This window comes from Gymnoscopelus braueri (assembly GCF_963280865.1).
Source record: "Gymnoscopelus braueri genome assembly, chromosome: 10".
NCBI classification, from domain to species: Eukaryota; Metazoa; Chordata; class Actinopteri; order Myctophiformes; family Myctophidae; genus Gymnoscopelus; species Gymnoscopelus braueri.
In genome coordinates this window covers 1147747-1172746 of record NC_137611.1, presented here as the reverse complement: position 1 = coordinate 1172746, position 25000 = coordinate 1147747, and the positions used below count along the sequence as shown (strand labels likewise).

The 25000-nt window shown below is 45.6% G+C and overlaps 1 protein-coding gene across 1 annotated transcript in view; it reads left to right on the top strand.

Moving 5' to 3' along the window:
- The window catches only part of LOC308093873 (integrin alpha-6-like), a 65281-nt gene that overhangs the window by 13618 nt on the left and 26663 nt on the right, over positions 1–25000 (top strand). The window contains exons 2-6 of the mRNA XM_080440252.1: positions 9604–9731; positions 10105–10184; positions 11731–11995; positions 19796–19927; positions 22186–22393. Coding sequence (XP_080296378.1) covers positions 9604–9731; positions 10105–10184; positions 11731–11995; positions 19796–19927; positions 22186–22393 — 813 coding nt within the window. The remainder of the gene's footprint in view (positions 1–9603; positions 9732–10104; positions 10185–11730; positions 11996–19795; positions 19928–22185; positions 22394–25000) is intronic.

Sequence of the window (25000 nt, the reverse complement as noted above, 5' to 3'; positions counted from 1 at the left end):
CAATTTGATGTTCATCCATAGGGGGCGCCACAGGTGCTGTTTGTTGCAAAAACATCACTTTGCATACATGGTCTCCTGCGCCAATGTTTGACAATGACCGTCAAACAGGGTATTGATACTTTATGCCGTTTTCCTGTAATTACCTTCACAATGCTGTTGGGGGCGTGGGCTATTTATCAGAAATAACACCATATCTCATGAACGAAAGATCCAATCATCCTCAACTTGGACTCACATGTGGAGGGGCCTCTATACACCTTCAAAAGTGCTTTTCACTTATTCCCATAGGAGGCGCCACACACAGGAACAGTTTCCCCGTCTGTCGCACAACCTATTTCCCCAGCAGCTTCCTCGTGTCTGACGGCTGCATCCCACGACTGAGACGGCCCTGGATAGGCCACCTCGCCTGGTGGAGATCTGCAGGAACGCCCTTGTCTAGTGTTTTTCTGTTGCTGACGGTACTTCCTGTTCCTTTTTTTCCCTTTTCCTTTTTTCTTGGCCCCACTGTGTTTCTTTCCTGTCATAGCGGTCAGTTCCCACCTGACGTTGTGAGGGAGTTCAGACTGATCCAGACCCTCCTGAATGACTGCTAGCTTACATAACGTCTTCAGACTAGGACTTAAGTCTAAGACGTACAGGTCATCGACTGTGGAGTATCCTTGGTATCCTCCAAAGAGAACGACTCGATCTCCCAGGGTGCAACAGCACATCCAGTTATTACCTGGACCTTTCCCCTTGAAGCTAACCTTCCTCCAGGAGAACGTCTCTGGATTGAACTTCCAGATACATCTGGACTTCTTTCGTTTTTTGCCACCAAATATGTACAGCTCTCCGTTGTAGGCGAAGGCTGAATGGTATTTCCTGCGTCCCTGTGGAAGAAGCCGCGCGGAAGGCGTTCTCAGCCAGGAGTTGGCCTCCGTGTCAAACACTCTGACTCTGTTGAAGTTCCCCTCGTCCCCTTCTCCCCCGAACACAAACATCTTTGTCCCGATGACAGTGACAGAGTGCCACGCTGAAGCAAGGGGCAGAGTTCCTCTGGGGATGATTAGAGTCCAGACCATCGTGGCGGTGTCTAACTTGTAGATGTCATTGGTCCAATCGGTCCAGGTGTCTCCTCCGTAGATGTACATGACCTTCCCGAGGGCACATGCCGAGTGGCCGCTCCTCGCCTTTGGAACGGTCCCGGAAACCTTGGGCTTGAACCATCTGTGTGTGTCGACGTTAAATGCGTACGACCTGTTCTTGCAGAAATCCTCTATGTAAGTAAATCCCCCGCAGACGTAGACGATGTCTCCTATCAGCACGGCGGTGTGGCCGTAGCGCCAGGAGGGAACCCGACGGGGACGTTTTCCTTTTCTGTTCGTCACCGGGGGCAACTTGGTCCAGAGTAAAGTGACTGTGTTGAAGATGTTCACATGGATCTGGTCCATGGAGAACATAGAGGAGCCTCCAAAGGAGTAGACGTCGTTTCCCACTGATACCACAGCGTCATCGTACACCTTGGGTGCTCCCTTCAGGTGCACTGTCCAGTGCAGCATGTCAAGAAACCAGCTCTGAGGTGGATCACAGTGGATCACAGTGGATCAGTGGAGCGTTGCTCTGTAAAGGAATGGAGCATTATTGTGCGCTAACGCTTATAATGGTACAGCGGCACAAATGTCAATCGAGGTCTTGCCAATCCGTGAAGTCGATGGGTTGGTTTGACCAATCAGCTAAGTCAGCGATTCTCAATTCTTTTTTTCTATTTCAAGGACCCGCCAGTGTGACATTAGGCCACGGACCCCCATTTGATACAATGTTTCTATCTCTGGTGCCCAGAGAATAGTTTCTGATACCATTTTGCGCAAGTAGGCCGTGCTGTCCCTCATTATTGATTAATTTAACATTGACGTAATCTAGTTTAAAAGTTCATGAATGAAGAGGGTTTGTCACTCACTTATTGTCATGGCATCATATGTTCCATCAGCAATACAAGTACCTCCACCCCAAATGCTTTCAAATTGGCCTCATGGTGGCGCTATAACAGGCCGCTTCACATTTTCACAGTAGGTTGTGCAATCAAATGTTGTTGCGATCAATATGTTATCAGTCAGATTTAGCATATTCCGTTCCGATTGGCCGAGTGGCTTCCAAAGTTTGCGGGCTCTGTTAAGCAGAAAAATAATACATGTAAAAATGCAGCATCCGATCCGCCCCCAATTCGAATCACACGTTGATGGGCGTCTAAAAAATTGAGCCAAGAGCAATTTCACGTCCATCAATAGGGGGCGCCACACATGCTGTTTGTTGCAGAAATGTAATTTTGTCACCAAACTAGACATAAATGGTGTCCTGTGTCAAGTGGCAATGACCGTCAAACGGGGTATTGATTCTCCACACCGTTTGCCTGTAATTACCTTCACAACGTGATTGGGGGCGCGGCCTATTACCTAATAAGAAACACCATATTTCATGAACAAAACATCCAATCATCCTCAAATTGGACTCACATGTGGAGGGGCCTCTATACAGCGCACCTTCAGCCTTCAGAAGTGCTTTCCATAGGGGGCGCTGTCGCACAAACTATGTGCCCTGCAGCTTCCTCGTGTCTGACGGCCGCAGCCCACGACTGACACGGCCCTGGATAGGCAACCCCGCCTGGTGGAGATCTGCGCTCTGAGGAACGCCCTTGTCTAGTTTTAATCTGTTGCTGACAGTAGTCAGTACTTCCAGTGGCTGAAAGTACTTTTCTCAGTTGTCCCAGTTGTCCCACTGTGTTCCCTTCCTGTCATGGCGGTCAGTTCCCACCTGATGTTGTGAGGGAGTCCAGACTGATCCAGATCGTACCGAATGACTGCTAGCTTACATAACGTCTTCAGACTAGGACTTAAGTCTAAGACGTACAGGTCATCGCCTGTGGTGTCGTATCCTTGATACCCTCCAAAGAGAACGACACGATCTCCCACCGTGCAACAGCACATCCAGTTATTACCTGGACCTTTCCCCTTGAAGCTAACCTGCTTCCAGGAGAACGTCTCTGGATTGAACTTCCAGAGGTGTCTGGGCTTTTTCCGTTTTTTACTACCAAATATGTACAGCTCTCCGTTGCAGGCAAAAGCTGAGTGATATCTCACATGTCCTTGTGCTTGAAGCTTCGTAGAAGGTTGGTTCAGCCAGCGGTTGGTCCCTGTGTCAAACACTCTGACGTAGTTGTTGTAGACTAATTCCCCCTCGTACCATTCTCCCCCAAATACAAACATCTTCGTCCCGATGATGGTGGCGGAGTGCCATTCTGAAGCAGGTGACGGAGTTCCTCTGGTGTTAATTACAGACCAGACCATCGTGGTGGTGTCCAACTTGTAGATGTCATTGGTCAAAACGGTCAAGGTGCATCCTCCGTGGATATACATAACCTTCCCGAGGGCACATGCCGAGTGGCCGCTCCTCGCCTTTGGAACGCTCCCAGGAACCCTGGGCTTGAACCATCTGTGGGTGCGGACGTCAAATGCGTACGGTTTGTTCTTGCAAATGTTCCCTATATAGGAAAGTCCCCCGCAGACGTAGACGATGTCTTCTATCAGCACGGCGGTGTGAGCGTCGCGCCAGGAGGGAACCCGACGGGGACGTTTTCCTTTTCTGTTCGTCACCGGGGGCAACTTGGTCCAGAGTAAAGTGACTGTGTTGAAGGTGTTCACTTGGATCTGGTCCAGGGCTAACGTAAAGGAGCCTCCAAAGGAGTAGACGTCGTTTCTCACCGCTACCACAGCAGCGGTCTGGTCTTCTCTCGGTGCTCCCTTCAGGTGCACTGTCCAGTGAAGCATGTCACAAACGAGCTCTAAGGTGGATCACAGTGGATCTGTGGTGCGTTTCCCAGTAAAGGATTGGAGCATGGAGTAACATTTATAATTGGTACAGCGGCACAAATGCCAAGCGATGTTTGTCCAATCCTAGAAGTCGATGGGTTGGTTCGACCCAATCAGCTGGGCCAGTGGTTCTCGAATCGGGGTCCAGGGACTCTCAGGGTTCCAAGAGGGGGTTCTAATTTGACCCTTACAAGGCTTTAACTCTGACAGTGTACAAATAGAACCAAATGAACCCTTTAGGGTCCATTTGGTTCCATTTGTATACTGTCAGAGTTGGGGAGGAGCAGCAATACATACAGTGTGTGTGTATTGCTCTTGTGGAAGCATCATGCAGACCGTTGATGACGGTGACAAACCTCTGAATGTTGACTAAAGTGACAAAGTCGTGGACGTGATTCCACACGCTTCGGTCTCACGGCTGTTTGGGCCGTGCTCAGGAGGTGCTGCTTAACCTGAGTTCACAACTCAGAACTTGTACTTTTATACCTACAGCAGGGATTCCGTTAGCCGGTATTTACCGGCCATTGACCGGTAAAATGTTTAATTGGCCGGTAATTATAAACACCACCGGCCACTGTGGCCGGTTGGGGAAATGCTGTTATTAGGCTATTTTATCATTTAAGCTTATTATTAATATTATTATTTGGATAAAGTAGTTGGCTACAACCATTAAAATCATAATCATTTAAAGTTTTTATCATGATCTGACTGTGTGGTTTAATTCAGACAGCCTGCTCTGCTGCTGCTGTGCGCTGCAGTTGTAGATTAGCCTGTTCGTTGTACGATGGTGTCGCACGTTGAAAATATCAGAGCTACAAGCTCACAGCACGTCGCAACGCGCCGCTTTGTGAGCTTGTATGTCTGCTATTTTTGATACGCCACAACACAGCTGAGAGACACAGCTGTGTCTCCTCATAATCAGCGCTGAGTAGGGTGACAGACAGACAGACAGACAGACAGACAGACAGACAGACAGACAGACAGACAGACAGACTGTGGTCAACAAAGAGTGCGTTCATCATGTCACATGACATCGGACCGGTAATGATCAGACCTCAGATATACATGAGAACTGCAGAACACACTGCTGTTTGTGTGTGTGTGTGTGTGTGTGTGTGTGTGTGTGTGTGTGTGTGTGCGTGCGTGCGTGCGTGCGTGCGTGCGTGTGTGTGTGTGTGTGTTTGCACGTGCGTGCGTGTTTAAGTGTGTGGTATGTGTGTGGGTTTCATAAAGGACCATACCGGTGGTCTGTTATGTTATGACTCAATGCATTCTTCACATCACTGACACAACATCATATCTTTATTTATTTATTATCACAATGACATTATTGTTGCATAATTTGCATTTTAAAGCGATAGTTGATTTTGAAAATATTTAGCTCCAAATAGTCCCTGCACACATGGGTTAAAGTGTTCTTTAGAGACTGTCTACTGGTTCTAAAGCTTAGTTCAGGAACCTCTTGTCTAATGGTTCTCTTTAAAACCAGGGGTGTGATGGTGACTCTTTTCTTTACGGGCAGAACGCTATTTTAATGACATCACCATCACGTCGTGCGCACAGAACTCCTACAAAAGTGCGCTCAAAGTGTTTGACAGGAAGCCTCACTCTTATCATCATTGTAACATACTCCGGAGGCTCAATTTCTTTAGCTTTGACAACTTCAAAATGTTCAAACTGGTTGGGGTCATATACAAGACCCTACATGGTCTGTGCCCCCCAAGTGAATTCATTAAAAGGAAGCCTGAAAGAGGAATCAGTACCAGAGCAACCACTCGAGGAGATTGTAAGTGGCGCACCGGCAAACAACTTTTGGTCAAAATGTCCTCTCAGTACAGGGTTGTGTAGCATGGAATGGCCTTCCTCTAAGTATAAGGGATTGTGCTACATTTCCATCTTTTAAATTCAATGTGAAAAGATGGTTGCTTGAAAACCAAAGCTGCAACCATTTGTGATCATGTTTTAGGTTTATTTTTAGGCTATGTAATGTTATGTAAATGTATTCCACCGTTTGGCTGTCTGTTTTTCTGATTTTATGTTTTGTGTGAGGACTGCGGATGAAAATTTGCTAAATCCGGTTCATGTGACGTTCATTAATATGCTCTGTCCTGTCTAAATAAACAAATAAAGTAAAGTAAACCAGCACTAAGAAGTATGCATTTTTATTTTACCTTTACGTGTGATACATTTTACTTGTTTACGGATGCATAGATAGTGCTGCGGCAGCAAAACTAAAACAAGTTTGCTTTGAACGGTGGCTGAGTCGTTCTGGTTGCCTGCAGAGAGGATACTGTTAGCGCTGGGCAACAGTAGGCCTACTGTAGCTAGCATGCTGTGTTGCTTATAATTTATGTACCTTTTATGTGAGGAGTGACGAGTTACGAGTGAGGAGTGAGGAGTTAGGAGTGAGGAGTGAGGAGTGAGGAGTGAGGAGTGAGGAGTTAGGAGTGAGGAGTGAGGAGTGGGGAGTGAGGAGTGAGGAGTGAGGAGTGAGGAGTGAGGAGTGAGGAGTTAGGAGTGAGGAGTGAGGAGTGGGGAGTTAGGAGTGAGGAGTGAGGAGTGAGGAGTGAGGAGTGAGGAGTTAGGAGTGAGGAGTGAGGAGTGGGGAGTTAGGAGTGAGGAGTGAGGAGTTAGGAGTGAGGAGTGACGAGTGAGGAGTGAGGAGCGAGGAGTGAGGAGTGACGAGTTAGGAGTGAGGAGTGAGGAGTTAGGAGTGAGGAGTGGGGAGTTAGGAGTGAGGAGTTAGGCTGCTGGTAGGCTCTCCTAAACCCTCTCCTCTGTGTTGTAGGCTACTGGTAGGCTCTCCTAAACCCTCTCCTCTCTCCTCTGTGTTGTAGGCTGCTGGTAGGCTCTCCTAAACCCTCTCCTCTGTGTTGTAGGCTACTGGTAGGCTCTCCTAAACCCTCTCCTCTCTCTCCTCTGTGTTGTAGGCTGCTGGTAGGCTCTCCTAAACCCTCTCCTCTCTCTCCTCTGTGTTGTAGGCTACTGGTAGGCTCTCCTAAACCCTCTCCTCTCTCTCCTCTGTGTTGTAGGCTGCTGGTAGGCTCTCCTAAACCCTCTCCTCTGTGTTGTAGGCTACTGGTAGGCTCTCCTAAACCCTCTCCTCTCTCTCCTCTGTGTTGTAGGCTGCTGGTAGGCTCTCCTAAACCCTCTCCTCTCTCTCCTCTGTGTTGTAGGCTGCTGGTAGGCTCTCCTAAACCCTCTCCTCTGTGTTGTAGGCTGCTGGTAGGCTCTCCTAAACCCTCTCCTCTCTCTCCTCTGTGTTGTAGGCTGCTGGTAGGCTCTCCTAAACCCTCTCCTCTCTCTCCTCTGTGTTGTAGGCTACTGGTAGGCTCTCCTAAACCCTCTCCTCTCTCCTCTGTGTTGTAGGCTACTGGTAGGCTCTCCTAAACCCTCTCCTCTCTCCTCTGTGTTGTAGGCTGCTGGTAGGCTCTCCTAAACCCTCTCCTCTGTGTTGTAGGCTACTGGTAGGCTCTCCTAAACCCTCTCCTCTCTCCTATGTGTTGTAGGCTACTGGTAGGCTCTCCTAAACCCTCTCCTCTCTCTCCTCTGTGTTGTAGGCTACTGGTAGGCTCTCCTAAACCCTCTCCTCTCTCTCCTCTGTGTTGTAGGCTACTGGTAGGCTCTCCTAAACCCTCTCCTCTCTCTCCTCTGTGTTGTAGGCTGCTGGTAGGCTCTCCTAAACCCTCTCCTCTCTCTCCTCTGTGTTGTAGGCTACTGGTAGGCTCTCCTAAACCCTCTCCTCTCTCCTCTGTGTTGTAGGCTGCTGGTAGGCTCTCCTAAACCCTCTCCTCTGTGTTGTAGGCTACTGGTAGGCTCTCCTAAACCCTCTCCTCTCTCCTCTGTGTTGTAGGCTGCTGGTAGGCTCTCCTAAACCCTCTCCTCTCTCTCCTCTGTGTTGTAGGCTGCTGGTAGGCTCTCCTAAACCCTCTCCTCTCTCTCCTCTGTGTTGTAGGCTGCTGGTAGGCTCTCCTAAACCCTCTACTCTCTCCTCTGTGTTGTAGGCTGCTGGTAGGCTCTCCTAAACCCTCTCCTCTCTCTCCTCTGTGTTGTAGGCTACTGGTAGGCTCTCCTAAACCCTCTCCTCTCTCCTCTGTGTTGTAGGCTACTGGTAGGCTCTCCTAAACCCTCTCCTCTCTCTCCTCTGTGTTGTAGGCTGCTGGTAGGCTCTCCTAAACCCTCTCCTCTGTGTTGTAGGCTACTGGTAGGCTCTCCTAAACCCTCTCCTCTCTCCTCTGTGTTGTAGGCTGCTGGTAGGCTCTCCTAAACCCTCTCCTCTCTCTCCTCTGTGTTGTAGGCTGCTGGTAGGCTCTCCTAAACCCTCTCCTCTGTGTTGTAGGCTGCTGGTAGGCTCTCCTAAACCCTCTCCTCTCTCTCCTCTGTGTTGTAGGCTGCTGGTAGGCTCTCCTAAACCCTCTCCTCTCTCTCCTCTGTGTTGTAGGCTACTGGTAGGCTCTCCTAAACCCTCTCCTCTCTCCTCTGTGTTGTAGGCTGCTGGTAGGCTCTCCTAAACCCTCTCCTCTGTGTTGTAGGCTACTGGTAGGCTCTCCTAAACCCTCTCCTCTCTCCTCTGTGTTGTAGGCTGCTGGTAGGCTCTCCTAAACCCTCTCCTCTCTCTCCTCTGTGTTGTAGGCTGCTGGTAGGCTCTCCTAAACCCTCTCCTCTCTCTCCTCTGTGTTGTAGGCTGCTGGTAGGCTCTCCTAAACCCTCTCCTCTCTCCTCTGTGTTGTAGGCTGCTGGTAGGCTCTCCTAAACCCTCTCCTCTGTGTTGTAGGCTACTGGTAGGCTCTCCTAAACCCTCTCCTCTCTCCTCTGTGTTGTAGGCTGCTGGTAGGCTCTCCTAAACCCTCTCCTCTGTGTTGTAGGCTACTGGTAGGCTCTCCTAAACCCTCTCCTCTCTCTCCTCTGTGTTGTAGGCTGCTGGTAGGCTCTCCTAAACCCTCTCCTCTCTCTCCTCTGTGTTGTAGGCTGCTGGTAGGCTCTCCTAAACCCTCTCCTCTCTCCTCTGTGTTGTAGGCTGCTGGTAGGCTCTCCTAAACCCTCTCCTCTGTGTTGTAGGCTACTGGTAGGCTCTCCTAAACCCTCTCCTCTCTCCTCTGTGTTGTAGGCTGCTGGTAGGCTCTCCTAAACCCTCTCCTCTGTGTTGTAGGCTGCTGGTAGGCTCTCCTAAACCCTCTCCTCTGTGTTGTAGGCTACTGGTAGGCTCTCCTAAACCCTCTCCTCTGTGTTGTAGGCTACTGGTAGGCTCTCCTAAACCCTCTCCTCTCTCCTCTGTGTTGTAGGCTGCTGGTAGGCTCTCCTAAACCCTCTCCTCTGTGTTGTAGGCTACTGGTAGGCTCTCCTAAACCCTCTCCTCTCTCTCCTCTGTGTTGTAGGCTGCTGGTAGGCTCTCCTAAACCCTCTCCTCTCTCTCCTCTGTGTTGTAGGCTGCTGGTAGGCTCTCCTAAACCCTCTCCTCTGTGTTGTAGGCTACTGGTAGGCTCTCCTAAACCCTCTCCTCTCTCTCCTCTGTGTTGTAGGCTGCTGGTAGGCTCTCCTAAACCCTCTCCTCTGTGTTGTAGGCTGCTGGTAGGCTCTCCTAAACCCTCTCCTCTCTCTCCTCTGTGTTGTAGGCTGCTGGTAGGCTCTCCTAAACCCTCTCCTCTCTCCTCTGTGTTGTAGGCTGCTGGTAGGCTCTCCTAAACCCTCTCCTCTCTCCTCTGTGTTGTAGGCTGCTGGTAGGCTCTCCTAAACCCTCTCCTCTCTCTCCTCTGTGTTGTAGGCTGCTGGTAGGCTCTCCTAAGGCCAAGGCACTGAGTGGTCAGAAAGCGTTGGTAACAGGAGGACTCTACAGATGTGACTTCTCCTCCTCGTCTGACCGCTGTGACAGAGTGACCTTTGATGACGAAGGTGAGGAGCTGCTCCGGCTTTAAAGGGATAGTTGACGCCAAAAATTACTTATTTTTCTATCAATTACACACCCCATGGAGAATTCATGGATTTTTGTTTTGTTTTTGAGACAATAATTTGATGACTCACTTTGTGTCTCCTACCGGATCCGCCGCCGGTCATTAAATTATTGTCTCAGGAATGACACTAAAACATTATTTTGAGGTGAACTATCCCTTTAATGTTCTTTTTGTTCTCTGATCCACAGAAAAAACATTTGCCACTGTCAGTGGTGATCAAAACCATATATTAAAACTAAGCTATGATGACTGAAAATATGTCTGTCTGTCTGTCTGTCTGTCTGTCTGTCTGTCTGTCTGTCTTCATAATGTAGAGAATCTAGCTACAGAGAGTAAAGAGAACCAGTGGATGGGAGTGACTGTCAGCAGCCAGGGACCAGGAGGCAAGATAGTGGTGAGTCTTTATGTGTTTAAAACGACCCTCTGTAGTTTAAATGTTTAAAACTACCCTCTGTAGTTTAAATGTTTAAAACGACCCTCTGTAGTTTAAATGTTTAAAACGACCCTCTGTAGTTTACACGTTTAAAACGACCCTCTGTAGTTTAAATGTTTAAAACGACCCTCTGTAGTTTACACGTTTAAAACGACCCTCTGTAGTTTACACGTTTAAAACGACCCTCTGTAGTTTACACGTTTAAAACGACCCTCTGTAGTTTACACGTTTAAAACGACCCTCTGTAGTTTACACGTTTAAAACGACCCTCTGTAGTTTACACGTTTAAAACGACCCTCTGTAGTTTACACGTTTAAAACGACCCTCTGTAGTTTACACGTTTAAAACGACCCTCTGTAGTTTACACGTTTAAAACGACCCTCTGTAGTTTAAACGTTTAAAACGACCCTCTGTAGTTTACACGTTTAAAACGACCCTCTGTAGTTTACACGTGTAAAACGACCCTCTGTAGTTTACACGTTTAAAACGACCCTCTGTAGTTTACACGTTTAAAACGACCCTCTGTAGTTTACACGTTTAAAACGACCCTCTGTAGTTTAAACGTTTAAAACGACCCTCTGTAGTTTACACGTTTAAAACGACCCTCTGTAGTTTACACGTTTAAAACGACCCTCTGTAGTTTACACGTTTAAAACGACCCTCTGTAGTTTACACGTTTAAAACGACCCTCTGTAGTTTAAACGTTTAAAACGACCCTCTGTAGTTTAAACGTTTAAAACGACCCTCTGTAGTTTACACGTGTAAAACGACCCTCTGTAGTTTACACGTTTAAAACGACCCTCTGTAGTTTACACGTTTAAAACGACCCTCTGTAGTTTACACGTTTAAAACGACCCTCTGTAGTTTACATGTTTAAAACGACCCTCTGTAGTTTACATGTTTAAAACGACCCTCTGTAACAACCCTCTGTAGTTTACACGTTTAAAACGACCCTCTGTAGTTTAAACGTTTAAAACGACCTTCTGTAGTTTACACGTTTAAAACGACCCTCTGTAGTTTACACGTTTAAAACGACCCTCTGTAGTTTAAACGTTTAAAACGACCCTCTGTAGTTTACATGTTTAAAACGACCCTCTGTAGTTTACATGTTTAAAACGACCCTCTGTAGTTTACCTGTTTAAAACGACCCTCTGTAGTTTAAACGTTTAAAACGGCCCTCTGTAGTTTACACGTTTAAAACGACCCTCTGTAGTTTAACCGTTTAAAACGACCCTCTGTAGTTTAACCGTTTAAAACGACCCTCTGTAGTTTACATGTTTAAAACGACCCTCTGTAGTTTACCTGTTTAAAACGACCCTCTGTAGTTTAAACGTTTAAAACGACCCTCTGTAGTTTAACCGTTTAAAACGACCCTCTGTAGTTTAAACGTTTAAAACGACCCTCTGTAGTTTAAATGTCTTTCCCCCCTCTCTCTCTCTCTCTCTCTCTCTCTCTCTCTCTCTCTCTCTCTCTCTCACTCTCTCTCTCTTCCCCCCCCCCCTCTCAGACGTGTGCCCACCGGTACCAGACGCGCCGTAATGTGGGCCGGGCGGGGCTGGAGGTGCGTCACATCGTGGGCCGCTGCTACATGTTGAGTCAGAGTCTGAGCATCGACCCGGACACGGAGGACGAGGGAGGGAACTGGCACTTCTGCAACAACAGAGGTCAAGGTCACGAGAGGTTCGGCTCCTGTCAGCAGGGCCTGTCCGCAGCCTTCACCAAGGACTACCACTACGTGCTCTTTGGCGCCCCCGGTGCTTACAACTGGAAAGGTAAAACCACAGTGGCTGGCACTTGTATGTATTATTTATCGGTGGTGGAAAGTAACTAAAAGAAAGTACTGTACTTAAGTACAATTTTGAGGAGTTCCGATTTTAAGTTCTATTACTTTTACACCACTACATATCAAACATTGTACTCTTGTGTGGTTTGTCCCAACCATAACTTGTCAACTCCGTCAGTCCTTCTACATCCAAACTAAAAAATACATTTAAAAAAGTGTAATTCTATTAGCACTAATAAAACCTGAGCAACTTTGGAAGAAAAATCAACTCACTACGACTGTGCTGTCGAATGAAAAAAACTGCATTTTATCAACTCCGTCAGACTCCGTCAGAAGTCAACTCCATCAGATATGCCATCTTATGGAGTTGACATAAAAAAAAAGAAAACTGTGGGAGGTTGGCCCATTACAGGGTTTAATAGTCAACACTTTAATCTTTCAAAATATATTTTCCCGCCAAAATTGAAGAATGTATTAAAAAAAATAAAGAAATTAAAGATTTTGTCCCGATTGTCAAGAATGAGTGAGCTATATGTTGTGTACCTCTATAGCAGTGTGTATTATATGTTGTGTACCTCTATAGCAGTGTGTATTATATGTTGTGTACCTCTATAGCAGTGTGTATTATATGTTGTGTACCTCTATAGCAGTGTGTATTATATGTTGTGTACCTCTATAGCAGTGTGTATTATATGTTGTGTACCTCTATAGCAGTGTGTATTATATGTTGTGTACCTCTATAGCAGTGTGTATTATATGTTGTGTACCTCTATAGCAGTGTGTATTATATGTTGTGTACCTCTATAGCAGTGTGTATTATATGTTGTGTACCTCTATAGCAGTGTGTATTATATGTTGTGTACCTCTATAGCAGTGTGTATTATATGTTGTGTACCTCTATAGCAGTGTGTATTATATGTTGTGTACCTCTCAGGGGCGGCCTTAATGATCTGGGGGCCCTGAGGTTGGTGAAACATAGGAAAGGCCGCCACTGGTACCTCTATAGCAGTGTGTATTATATGTTGTGTACCTCTATAGTAGTGTGTATTATATGTTGTGTACCTCTATAGCAGTGTGTATTATATGTTGTGTACCTCTATAGTAGTGTGTATTATATGTTGTGTACCTCTATAGCAGTGTGTATTATATGTTGTGTACCTCTATAGCAGTGTGTATTATATGTTGTGTACCTCTATAGTAGTGTGTATTATATGTTGTGTACCTCTATAGCAGTGTGTATTATATGTTGTGTACCTCTATAGTAGTGTGTATTATATGTTGTGTACCTCTATAGCAGTGTGTATTATATGTTGTGTACCTCTATAGCAGTGTGTATTATATGTTGTGTACCTCTATAGCAGTGTGTATTATATGTTGTGTACCTCTATAGTAGTGTGTATTATATGTTGTGTACCTCTATAGCAGTGTGTATTATATGTTGTGTACCTCTATAGTAGTGTGTATTATATGTTGTGTACCTCTATAGCAGTGTGTATTATATGTTGTGTACCTCTATAGCAGTGTGTATTATATGTTGTGTACCTCTATAGCAGTGTGTATTATATGTTGTGTACCTCTATAGTAGTGTGTATTATATGTTGTGTACCTCTATAGCAGTGTGTATTATATGTTGTGTACCTCTATAGTAGTGTGTATTATATGTTGTGTACCTCTATAGTAGTGTGTATTATATGTTGTGTGCCTCTATAGCAGTGTGTATGTTGTGTACCTGTAGGTGTGGTGTAATGCAGTGTGTATTATATGTTGTGTACCTCTATAGCAGTGTGTATTATATGTTGTGTACCTCTATAGTAGTGTGTATTATATGTTGTGTACCTCTATAGCAGTGTGTATTATATGTTGTGTGCCTCTATAGCAGTGTGTATGTTGTGTACCTCTATAGCAGTGTGTATTATATGTTGTGTACCTCTATAGCAGTGTGTATTATATGTTGTGTACCTCTATAGTAGTGTGTATTATGTGTTGTGTACCTCTATAGCAGTTTTTGATTGAAATTGATTGAAATTTTTATTAGGCAAAAGAATGTAAAACAACACAGTTACATTTATAATGCTTTTGTCTAAAAGGTCCGGCCAAAAAAGTCCTTGCGGACTTGTTTCCGTTGGGGTCCTTGAGTTAATTTCATAGACATATATAGTAGCAACCAAACAGTTCAAAAATCAACATGAAAATACAGATAATACAGAAAAAGTACCACTATGTACAAAAAAAGCATTTAAAAATATATGTACAAAAAGAAAGGGGGGGGGGGGAGCATGGAAAAATAAAAAATTATATACAAAAAAAACATGAGGAAATACAAAATATGTACAAAAAGAGGAGGGGGGGGGGGGTCGTCTGTCTACAGGGAAACTGGTACTAGCTCCTCTTTCGGCCTCCAGAAAGATGGGTTTTTAGGGCTGTTTTGAATGAGCCCAGCGAACTGCATTTTTTGAGGGATGGGGTTAGACTATTCCATTCCTTGGTGGCTGTGCTATAGAAGGAGAATTTGCCCATGTTTGTTTTATGGGTGGGTGGTACCAGATTGTTGTTTACGCTCCCTCTAGTTTCGTGGCTGTGGGTGTCACTAACTTTTTCGAGGTATTTATACAGATATGCGGGTATAGGGGGCATATCGGGCAAATCTGCATTTACAATTTTGAAGACCAGACCCATTTTTAGTTGTTTAACCCTGTCTTCCACCCTGAGCCAGCCTAGGCTGGCAAAGTGAATGGGAGAGAGGTGGGTCATGGGCCCCAGTCCGAGAAGTAGTCGGATCAGTTTGTTTTGGGAGGTTTGAAGCTTAGTCTGCAGTGACACTGAGGTGTTGGAGTACCAAGAGGAGCTAGCATAGTCAAAAAGGGGCTGAATCAGGGCCCCTGAGAGGGTCCTGAGGGCCTGAGGGTTGACAAAAGAGGAAACTCTGCCCATAAATCTGGTTCTCTGGTTTACTCCTTTGACCACCTTTGTTGCCATGCTTTCACCTGACAGGTATTTGTCCAGAATACATCCCAAATAGGTAATCTCTTCTTTGCTAGTGATGATTTTGTCATCGACTTTGACCTTGAAGTCATTTACCTTCATTTTACTGAGGGAATGTTTGGTCCCAAATAGGATGGATTCAGTTTTCCCAAGGTGTAGAGACAGTTTGTTATCGGTAAGCCAGAGAGCTTCCTCAACTTGCAACTTGTCCTCACCCGAGATCAGGAGTGCCGAGTCATCAGCGAACAGGAACAGTTTGCAGTTACAGGCAGCATTCATGTCGTTAATGTATAGAAGGAACAGTAACGGCCCTAGAATGCTGCCTTGAGGAACCCCGCAGCTCACCGGGAGGGATGAGGACATGGTTCCGTTGATGTCAACCACTTGTTCTCTACCCTCCAAGTAAGATCTCATCCAATTTAGTGATGTGCAATCAAAACCAATCGCCCTCAGCTTATCAAGTAGAATTGCGTGGTTTACAGTGTCAAACGCCTTTTGGAGGTCCAGCATGACCATGCCACAGTATTTGCCCGAGTCTACCTCACGTTTGATGTAGTCGGTCAAATATAGTAGGCATGTGTCAGTGGAGTGGGATGTTCTGAAGCCTGATTGGAATTCAAACAACAGTTTACGCTCGCTGAGGTAGCTGTTGATTTGTTCTTGGATTGATCGCTCTATAACCTTTGAGATGGAACAAAGGATGGAAACAGGCCTATAGTTGCCAGGATCTAGTTTGCTTCCTTTTTTAAATAGAGGGATTACTCTTGCCAACTTGAATTCTTGTGGGACGTGACACTGACTGATGGATAAGTTTGTAATGTGGGCTACTATGGGAGCAATGGAGACCGCTGCGTCTCTGAGGAATCTGGTGGGGATGTTGTCAAGGCCGGTGGCCTTGTTTGGCTGTAGGGCGAGGAGTTTGTTTTGCACATCATCAGTCAATACAGGTTTGAAAAAGAAGGAATCTTTTTTAGCCCCTAGTTTCTCATAGTGAGCTTGAATGTGGTCGGGGCCATACAGACCTGAATGCTGAGGGAGTTTGCTTACCAACTGGGTTGCAACTGTGGTGAAGAAACTGTTAAAACAGTCCGCTACCAATTGCTTGTCGGTAGTGAGCGAGCCACTTGAAATAATGCAAATGTTTGTAGATTTAGTCTGAATTTTTCCGTTGCAGCCTAATTGTTTTAGTGCCTCCCACAGTTTTTGTGGGTGGCTTTTGTTTGCCTCTATGTTCTCATTTAAGAAATTCTTTTTGGCATTTCTGATCAATTTAGTAACTACATTTCGTAGATTTCTGCACTTTTCAAGTAGCTGCTCACTTTTGTTTTTCCTGAGCTCGGAGTAGCTTTTGTTCCTGAGTTTGATGGCATTCAAAATGTCACCCTTCATCCAAGGTTCTGTGCTAGCTTTGACCCTCACCACCTTTGTGGGTGCGATGTTATCAAGTACACACAAAAAAGCTTTTTTGAAACAGGACCAGGACTCCTCCACAGAGGTGCAATTTAGGACATGGGACCAGTCCATTTTTCCAAGAGCTGTTGTTAGAAGATCACTTGAGTAGTGTTTCATAGACCTGCAGCTGATTGTCCTGTGACAATAAGCTCCAGGTCCGTGAATCTTCCGTGTGCAGAAAATGATATTGTGATCACTTAAGCTACACTCAATCACTCCACTCTTGGAAATTCTGGATTGGTCCGTTGTCAACACTAGGTCTATGATTGATTGAGAAGCAATGCCTACCCTTGTAAAATGCTTTATCAGCTGGGTAAAGCTGTGCAGGTCACAGAACTTTCTGAGGGACTTAAAGGTAGCTGAGTCTTTCTTCAGAACACAGGTATTAAAGTCACCAATTAGTACCGTCTCAGAGTTTCCTAAACCCGCCACATGATTCTCAATCAAGTCATAAAAAGCATTTTGATCTGGGGGTCTGTAGATGGCGCCAATTATCAGTGGTTTTGCATGTGGGTATAAAATTTTGACCCAGACCGATTCAGTGGGGTTGTTATCCATATCTGGGATCACATCGTAAATAATGTCTGATCTCACATAGATGCAAACCCCACCCCCAGAGAGATTTCTGTCTTTTCTGATGACATTGTAGCCCTTTATTTCAATCTCAAAGTCTTTGATGGAATTATCCAACTTAGTTTCTGAGAATGAAATAATATCTACCTTGCCACTTCCAAACATGGATCTCAGTTCAGACATTTTTTCAGGGTTTTTAAGACTGTTAACATTCAAGTGAACAATGTGAGTACCTCTGGTAGAAAAAAGGCCATCCATGTCTTCAGTTGAGTAGTAACCATTGTCCCTTACAGTCTCTGGGAGGTCGGTGGGGGGGGTCGCTGATGGGCGGGGGGGTAGGGGGGTTTGGGTTAAAACCTGATCAGCTGGTTTCGTGGTCTCTGCAGGGGGGACTGCCAGACCTTCCTCTGTCCTGCTGTGGGGGATGGGGTGGGGGGAGGGGGGGAGGGGGGCTATGATCGGGGGAGGGGGGTGGGGGCTTTGTGATTGCAGCAGGGCAGTGGGGGAGGGGGGGTGGGGGAGGGGTGAGGCAGAAGTTTCCACGCCGATCCCACAATGGAAAACCATGTAGATGACCAGTGACCGCTTGGAAAACAGGGAAAGGAACTCCGTTTCCCAGCATTCCTCTTGGTGGGATACTATGCGGTTGTCCTGGTATCGACTGGTGGTGGTGGTGGTGGTGGTGGAGGAGGAGGGGGGGTGGGGGTGGGGTGAAGCTGTTGTCCCGCGTCGACGTCAAGCGGTGGTGCCAGGAGATGGCAGAAACAGGGGGAAAAACACTGTTTTCCTGTGTTTCCCTCTGAGAGAAACCCTGTGGTTGTCTTGGGCCCGTGTGTCGCAGGAGGAAATCCTCTTGATGACGCTGCTGTTGGGGAAGCCCTTGTCTCGTCACCCACATTCCTTCAGGCGGTGGTCTGCTTGAGAATGCAGGATTTGGAGCCAGCACAGACGTTAACCGGGACAAATAATCCATCCTTGTTTCTCCAGCTCTTTGCTGGGGTTCTTTCTTATCAGGTGAGGTGGGCCGTTGCCAAACAAAGTTAATTGTCTGCATGTTGTGGTCCGGACCTTGTCGGGCGCTTCCGTCGCGTTTGAAATCAGCTGTGATGTTGCTTACATTGTAGTGGTGATCATAGGGAGTCTCCGTGGTGCTCTTCACGGTCGGTGGGCCGGGATTAGAATGTACATTTCCCGACAACATTAGACTCAACCAAATAATCTTTCTTACTGTAAAGCCGTCCAGCTGGTTTGGTGTCCTTCTCCGTGTTTGTACCGATTTACTCGCGCCGAAAACTTTAAAAAGTAACGTCGCCGCGTCTTGCGGTAAATCTCCGTTTGCACACGCTCTCCGTTGAAGCTGCACATTGTGGGATTCGATAAATATTAATCCTTGCAATATAGCAGCGTAGAACAGCACCAGGTTGTTGCTGGTAGTGATGATCCTTTTGAGGCGTAGGTGTTGTTTTCGCCGTTGAAGAATAGAGCGCGGTGTGGAAAGCAGGAGCGGTGAAAAGGTGCGACCGTCCTCGGTGAAAGCCATCTCACCAGTGTGTATTATATGTTGTGTACCTCTATAGCAGTGTGTATTATATGTTGTGTACCTCTATAGCAGTGTGTATTATATGTTGTGTACCTCTATAGTAGTGTGTATTATATGTTGTGTACCTCTATAGCAGTGTGTATTATATGTTGTGTGCCTCTATAGCAGTGTGTATTATATGTTGTGTACCTCTATAGCAGTGTGTATTATATGTTGTGTACCTCTATAGCAGTGTGTATTATATGTTGTGTACCTCTATAGCAGTGTGTATGTTGTGTACCTCTATAGCAGTGTGTATTATATGTTGTGTACCTCTATAGTAGTGTGTATTATATGTTGTGTACCTCTATAGCAGTGTGTATTATATGTTGTGTGCCTCTATAGCAGTGTGTATTATATGTTGTGTACCTCTATAGCAGTGTGTATTATATGTTGTGTACCTCTATAGCAGTGTGTATTATATGTTGTGTACCTCTATAGCAGTGTGTATTATATGTTGTGTACCTCTATAGCAGTGTGTATGTTGTGTACCTCTATAGCAGTGTGTATTATATGTTGTGTACCTCTATAGCAGTGTGTATTATATGTTGTGTACCTCTATAGTAGTGTGTATTATGTGTTGTGTACCTCTATAGCAGTGTGTATTATATGTTGTGTACCTCTATAGCAGTGTGTATTATATGTTGTGTACCTCTATAGCAGTGTGTATTATATGTTGTGTACCTCTATAGTAGTGTGTATTATATGTTGTGTACCTCTATAGCAGTGTGTATTATATGTTGTGTACCTCTATAGTAGTGTGTATTATGTGTTGTGTACCTCTATAGTAGTGTGTATTATATGTTGTGTACCTCTATAGTAGTGTGTATTATATGTTGTGTACCTCTATAGCAGTGTGTATTATGTGTTGTGTACCTCTATAGCAGTGTGTATTATGTGTTGTGTACCTCTATAGCAGTGTGTATTATGTGTTGTGTACCTCTATAGCAGTGTGTATTATGTGTTGTGTACCTCTATAGCAGTGTGTATTATGTGTTGTGTACCTCTATAGCAGTGTGTATTATATGTTGTGTACCTCTATAGCAGTGTGTATTATATGTTGTGTACCTCTATAGCAGTGTGTATTATATGTTGTGTACCTCTATAGCAGTGTGTATTATATGTTGTGTACCTCTATAGCAGTGTGTATGTTGTGTACCTGTAGGTGTGGTGTAAAGTGTGTATTATATATTGTGTATCTAGGTGTGGTGCGTGCGGAGCAGAAGAACGAGACTCTGTTAGACATGGGGATTTACAGCGACGGTCCATTCGAGGCGGGAGACGAAAACATCCGGGACGCTGACCTGGTTCCTGTTCCAGCAAACAGCTACCTGGGTACACACACACACACACACACACACACACACACACACACACACACACACACACACACACACACACACACACACACACACCCACACCCACACCCACACACACCCACACCCACACCCACACACACACACACACACACACACACACACACACACAAACACGCGCGCACGCACGCACACGCACAAAGACCGTTTGTGCATGTGTGTACATTTTTGTTTTTTTCCCGGGTTTTGGTACTTTCTTTTTGGTTTTATTTCGTTTTTTTCTTTAATTATATATTTTTTTAATGTTATATAATTCTTATTTTTGCCTGATTTTACCATCTCTATTTGACCAATATAAATGTACTGTACAAGCACATAAATAGATCTTTATCCATCTCTCCCTTAACACATTGAGTGCCAAAACCGTACCGGTACGGTTTTGCAAATACACCTTTTTGTTTTTTTCGTTTATTTCCATGCGGGAGGGGCTAGAGCAGCTCTGGGATCACCCTAGGCGATTCTGAGAAGGATAGGCCAGATGCATCACCGTGTCAAAACATGGCTCCCCATCCGCTTTCGGTCTATTTCCTTCTCTAAAACGCCTATAACTCCGAAACTTTTTTCTATGGGGAAAACAACTCATTTTGCATCCGCGATCGCTGCGCCATTGTTACTCGCGTGAGAGATGTTATCGTTCCAGCCGTTAGCCAGCACCATCGGGTAAAATGGAGGCATGCTTTTTTTTTCATGGATTGCTCATCATGGAGTCTACAGCCAGGGGTGGACTGGCCATTTGGCGTCCGAATTTTGGTCCCAGTCCGGCCCTGTCTACAGCTTTAAACAGCACAATGGAGGTTAACGGTGAGATTCCCGGCACCGAACGTATTCTGTTATTATAAAATTCTGTCACCTAATGTGTTAAGTAGCACTCCATCTCTTATTTGATCAATATACACAGAATCAGAAACTAGCAAATCTAAAAGCCCTTAAACAGATCTTTATCTGTCTATACACATACAGACACATGGGTGTAGCTATTAAAGCCATGAGCAGATCTACAAGGCAAACTCACACCCCTTGTGAGCTTGCAGATCTTTTAATTTCACTAGGCTATTTGAATGCATTCGCCACACGTTTTTAGCTTTGATCTCTCTCATCAAAATCGATGTAGATAATACATTGGCAACAGCAGCAGCAGCTGCACTGTGCTTTTTATTTTGCAAACTGTTGATAAAGTATTCAATCAAAGCTACAAAGAGGACATAAGTGTTTTAGCTGAGCTTCATCAACAATGCTGCCAGCTTAACATGAGAACACATTTACATACCTCGACGTGCCTTTTGCAGTCATTAAGGCCTCAGTGAGCTGAGAGAAGTCACTGTTACATACAGTGAGCTGAGAGAAGTCACTGTTACATACAGTGAGCTGAGAGAAGTCACTGTTACATACAGTGAGCTGAGAGAAGTCACTGTTACATACAGTGAGATGAGAGAAGTCACTGTTACATACAGTGAGCTGAGAGAAGACACTGTTACAGACACTGTCACTTTTAGACGCCCACTCCTCCCACTGCGAATGACATTTATTCATTTTGTCCGATTGACAGTTCAGCGACGAACGAGAACAAAGAAGAGGTACAAAAAAAAAGGCATTGAAGGTTTCAGATCCGGTCTGTGTGAGCCTCATGTGCAAACTGAGACAGTAGGCGGGCTCTAGACCGGATCTGAGCAATGAGAAGTAAATAAGAACCGTTCTCCCGCAAATCCACCATTTGATCGTCTGGTCGACATTTGCGGGAGATTTATGGTCGCTCGCGGGTGTCCGGGCGCGGACGCTAATTCCCGGGAGACTCCCGGAACTTCCGGGAGAGAGAGGTGTGATGTCTGGTTTCCCTTTCCGTTCTAGAGCGGATCTGCCTGCAAATGAACCGAGTCCCATTGACATGTGAACACAAAACATCTCCATGGAGAAAATAAACACCATAAACAGTCAATAAACACCATAAACAGTCAATAAACACCATAAACAGTCAATAAACACCATAAACAGCACGGATTACGTTGACACAAACACATCGGAACGATTTATAAAAAAAACTAACACTTCTGTTGATCTAACGTTAGTACTTGTGTTGTTTTCTTGTTGGTCATGTGTTCATGGCGGGTTATATTATTATGGGCTTTGGACAGCACTACTTCCCCCCATTCTTACCGGCACAGAACCCGTTCACGCCCACTTTCTCCTCTGTCAGTGACCTTTGACCTCTCTCTCCCCCAGGCTTCTCTCTGGACTCAGGGAAGAGTTTGACTGTGAAAGGTCAGCTGACCATCGTGGCCGGAGCCCCCAGAGCCAATCACAGCGGAGCGGTGGTTCTGCTGAAGAAAGGAAACAGCAAAGACCTATTGGCTGAGTTCATCCTGGAAGGGGAGGGGCTAGCCTCCTCCTTCGGCTACGACCTGGCTGTACTGGACCTCAATGGAGACAGGTATGACCTATGACCTATGACCTATGACCTATGACCTGGCTGTACTGGACCTCAATGGAGACAGGTAGGACATGACCTATGACCTATGACCTATGACCTGGCTGTACTGGACCTCAATGGAGACAGGTAGGACATGACCTATGACCTATGACCTGGCTGTACTGGACCTCAATGGAGACAGGTAGGACATGACCTATGACCTATGACATATGACCTATGCCCTGGCTGTACTGGACCTCAATGGAGACAGGTAGGATATGACCTATGACCTATGACCTACGACCTGGCTGTACTGGACCTCAATGGAGACAGGTAGGATATGACGTACGTCCGATCTACAAGCTCACAGCTCACCAGCGATTTGCGTGTTTTTTTATTATTTTATTTTGTAATTTTTCATTCAAATAAATTATCTGGCTGCGGTTTTAAACACATACGACAGATCGGCTAGCAGAGAGCAGCAAATAGACACCTTGATCACTCGCTGACTCGCTCGACCCCCCCAAACAGGCTCAAACAGTGCATACGTCATAACCGGATGTGACGTTTTCGACAATCGCTGATCGGGCTAAAGTACGATGTGATACACGACTACGATGACTGTTCGTCACCCAGACTATAGAAAATAGAAGTGGAGCTCTCCGTTCATTTTTTATACCGTGTGAAAAAATTTTTTTTTTCCCTATTCTGGCCTAAAATTACCGGGGGAAAAAAATTTGAACCGGAAACGGAATCCGCGTCATGAAACCGGATCCCGGTGAGTGTGAAGTAAGTGGAAAACGAAACCTATGAAAAATAAACAGAACAGCGCGATCACAGATTAAACAATGAAAATTCCAAAGAACGCATTAATGCGTTCTTCAGAATTGCGGCACGCAAGCGATGGATTTGAAAAACGAATGAATTCGATCTAGGCAATCAATGTGTTAACATGTCATTATGTGTGTAGTTGGCAGGACATCACGGTGGGGGCTCCTCATATTAACATGTCATTATGTGTGTAGTTGACAGGACATCACGGTGGGGGCTCCTCATATTAACATGTCATTATGTGTGTAGTTGACAGGACATCACGGTGGGGGCTCCTCATATTAACATGTCATTATGTGTGTAGTTGGCAGGACATCGTGGTGGGGGCTCCTCATATTAACATGTCATTATGTGTGTAGTTGGCAGGACATCACGGTGGGGGCTCCTCATATTAACATGTCATTATGTGTGTAGTTGACAGGACATCGCGGTGGGGGCTCCTCATATTAACATGTCATTATGTGTGTAGTTGGCAGGACATCACGGTGGGGGCTCCTCATATTAACATGTCATTATGTGTGTAGTTGGCAGGACATCACGGTGGGGGCTCCTCATATTAACATGTCATTATGTGTGTAGTTGGCAGGACATCGTGGTGGGGGCTCCTCATATTAACATGTCATTATGTGTGTAGTTGGCAGGACATCACGGTGGGGGCTCCTCATATTAACATGTCATTATGTGTGTAGTTGGCAGGACATCACGGTGGGGGCTCCTCATATTAACATGTCATTATGTGTGTAGTTGGCACGGTGGGGGCTCCTCATATTAACATGTCATTATGTGTGTAGTTGACAGGACATCACGGTGGGGGCTCCTCATATTAACATGTCATTATGTGTGTAGTTGGCAGGACATCGTGGTGGGGGCTCCTCATATTAACATGTCATTATGTGTGTAGTTGACAGGACATCACGGTGGGGGCTCCTCTTATTAACATGTCATTATGTGTGTAGTTGGCAGGACATCACGGTGGGGGCTCCTCATATTAACATGTCATTATGTGTGTAGTTGACAGGACATCGCGGTGGGGGCTCCTCATATTAACATGTCATTATGTGTGTAGTTGACAGGACATCACGGTGGGGGCTCCTCATATTAACATGTCATTATGTGTGTAGTTGACAGGACATCGCGGTGGGGGCTCCTCATATTAACATGTCATTATGTGTGTAGTTGGCAGGACATCACGGTGGGGGCTCCTCATATTAACATGTCATTATGTGTGTAGTTGACAGGACATCGCGGTGGGGGCTCCTCATATTAACATGTCATTATGTGTGTAGTTGGCAGGACATCACGGTGGGGGCTCCTCATATTAACATGTCATTATGTGTGTAGTTGACAGGACATCACGGTGGGGGCTCCTCATATTAACATGTCATTATGTGTGTAGTTGACAGGACATCACGGTGGGGGCTCCTCATATTAACATGTCATTATGTGTGTAGTTGGCAGGACATCACGGTGGGGGCTCCTCTTATTAACATGTCATTATGTGTGTAGTTGGCAGGACATCACGGTGGGGGCTCCTCATATTAACATGTCATTATGTGTGTAGTTGGCAGGACATCACGGTGGGGGCTCCTCTTATTAACATGTCATTATGTGTGTAGTTGGCAGGACATCACGGTGGGGGCTCCTCATATTAACATGTCATTATGTGTGTAGTTGGCACGGTGGGGGCTCCTCATATTAACATGTCATTATGTGTGTAGTTGACAGGACATCGCGGTGGGGGCTCCTCATATTAACATGTCATTATGTGTGTAGTTGACAGGACATCACGGTGGGGGC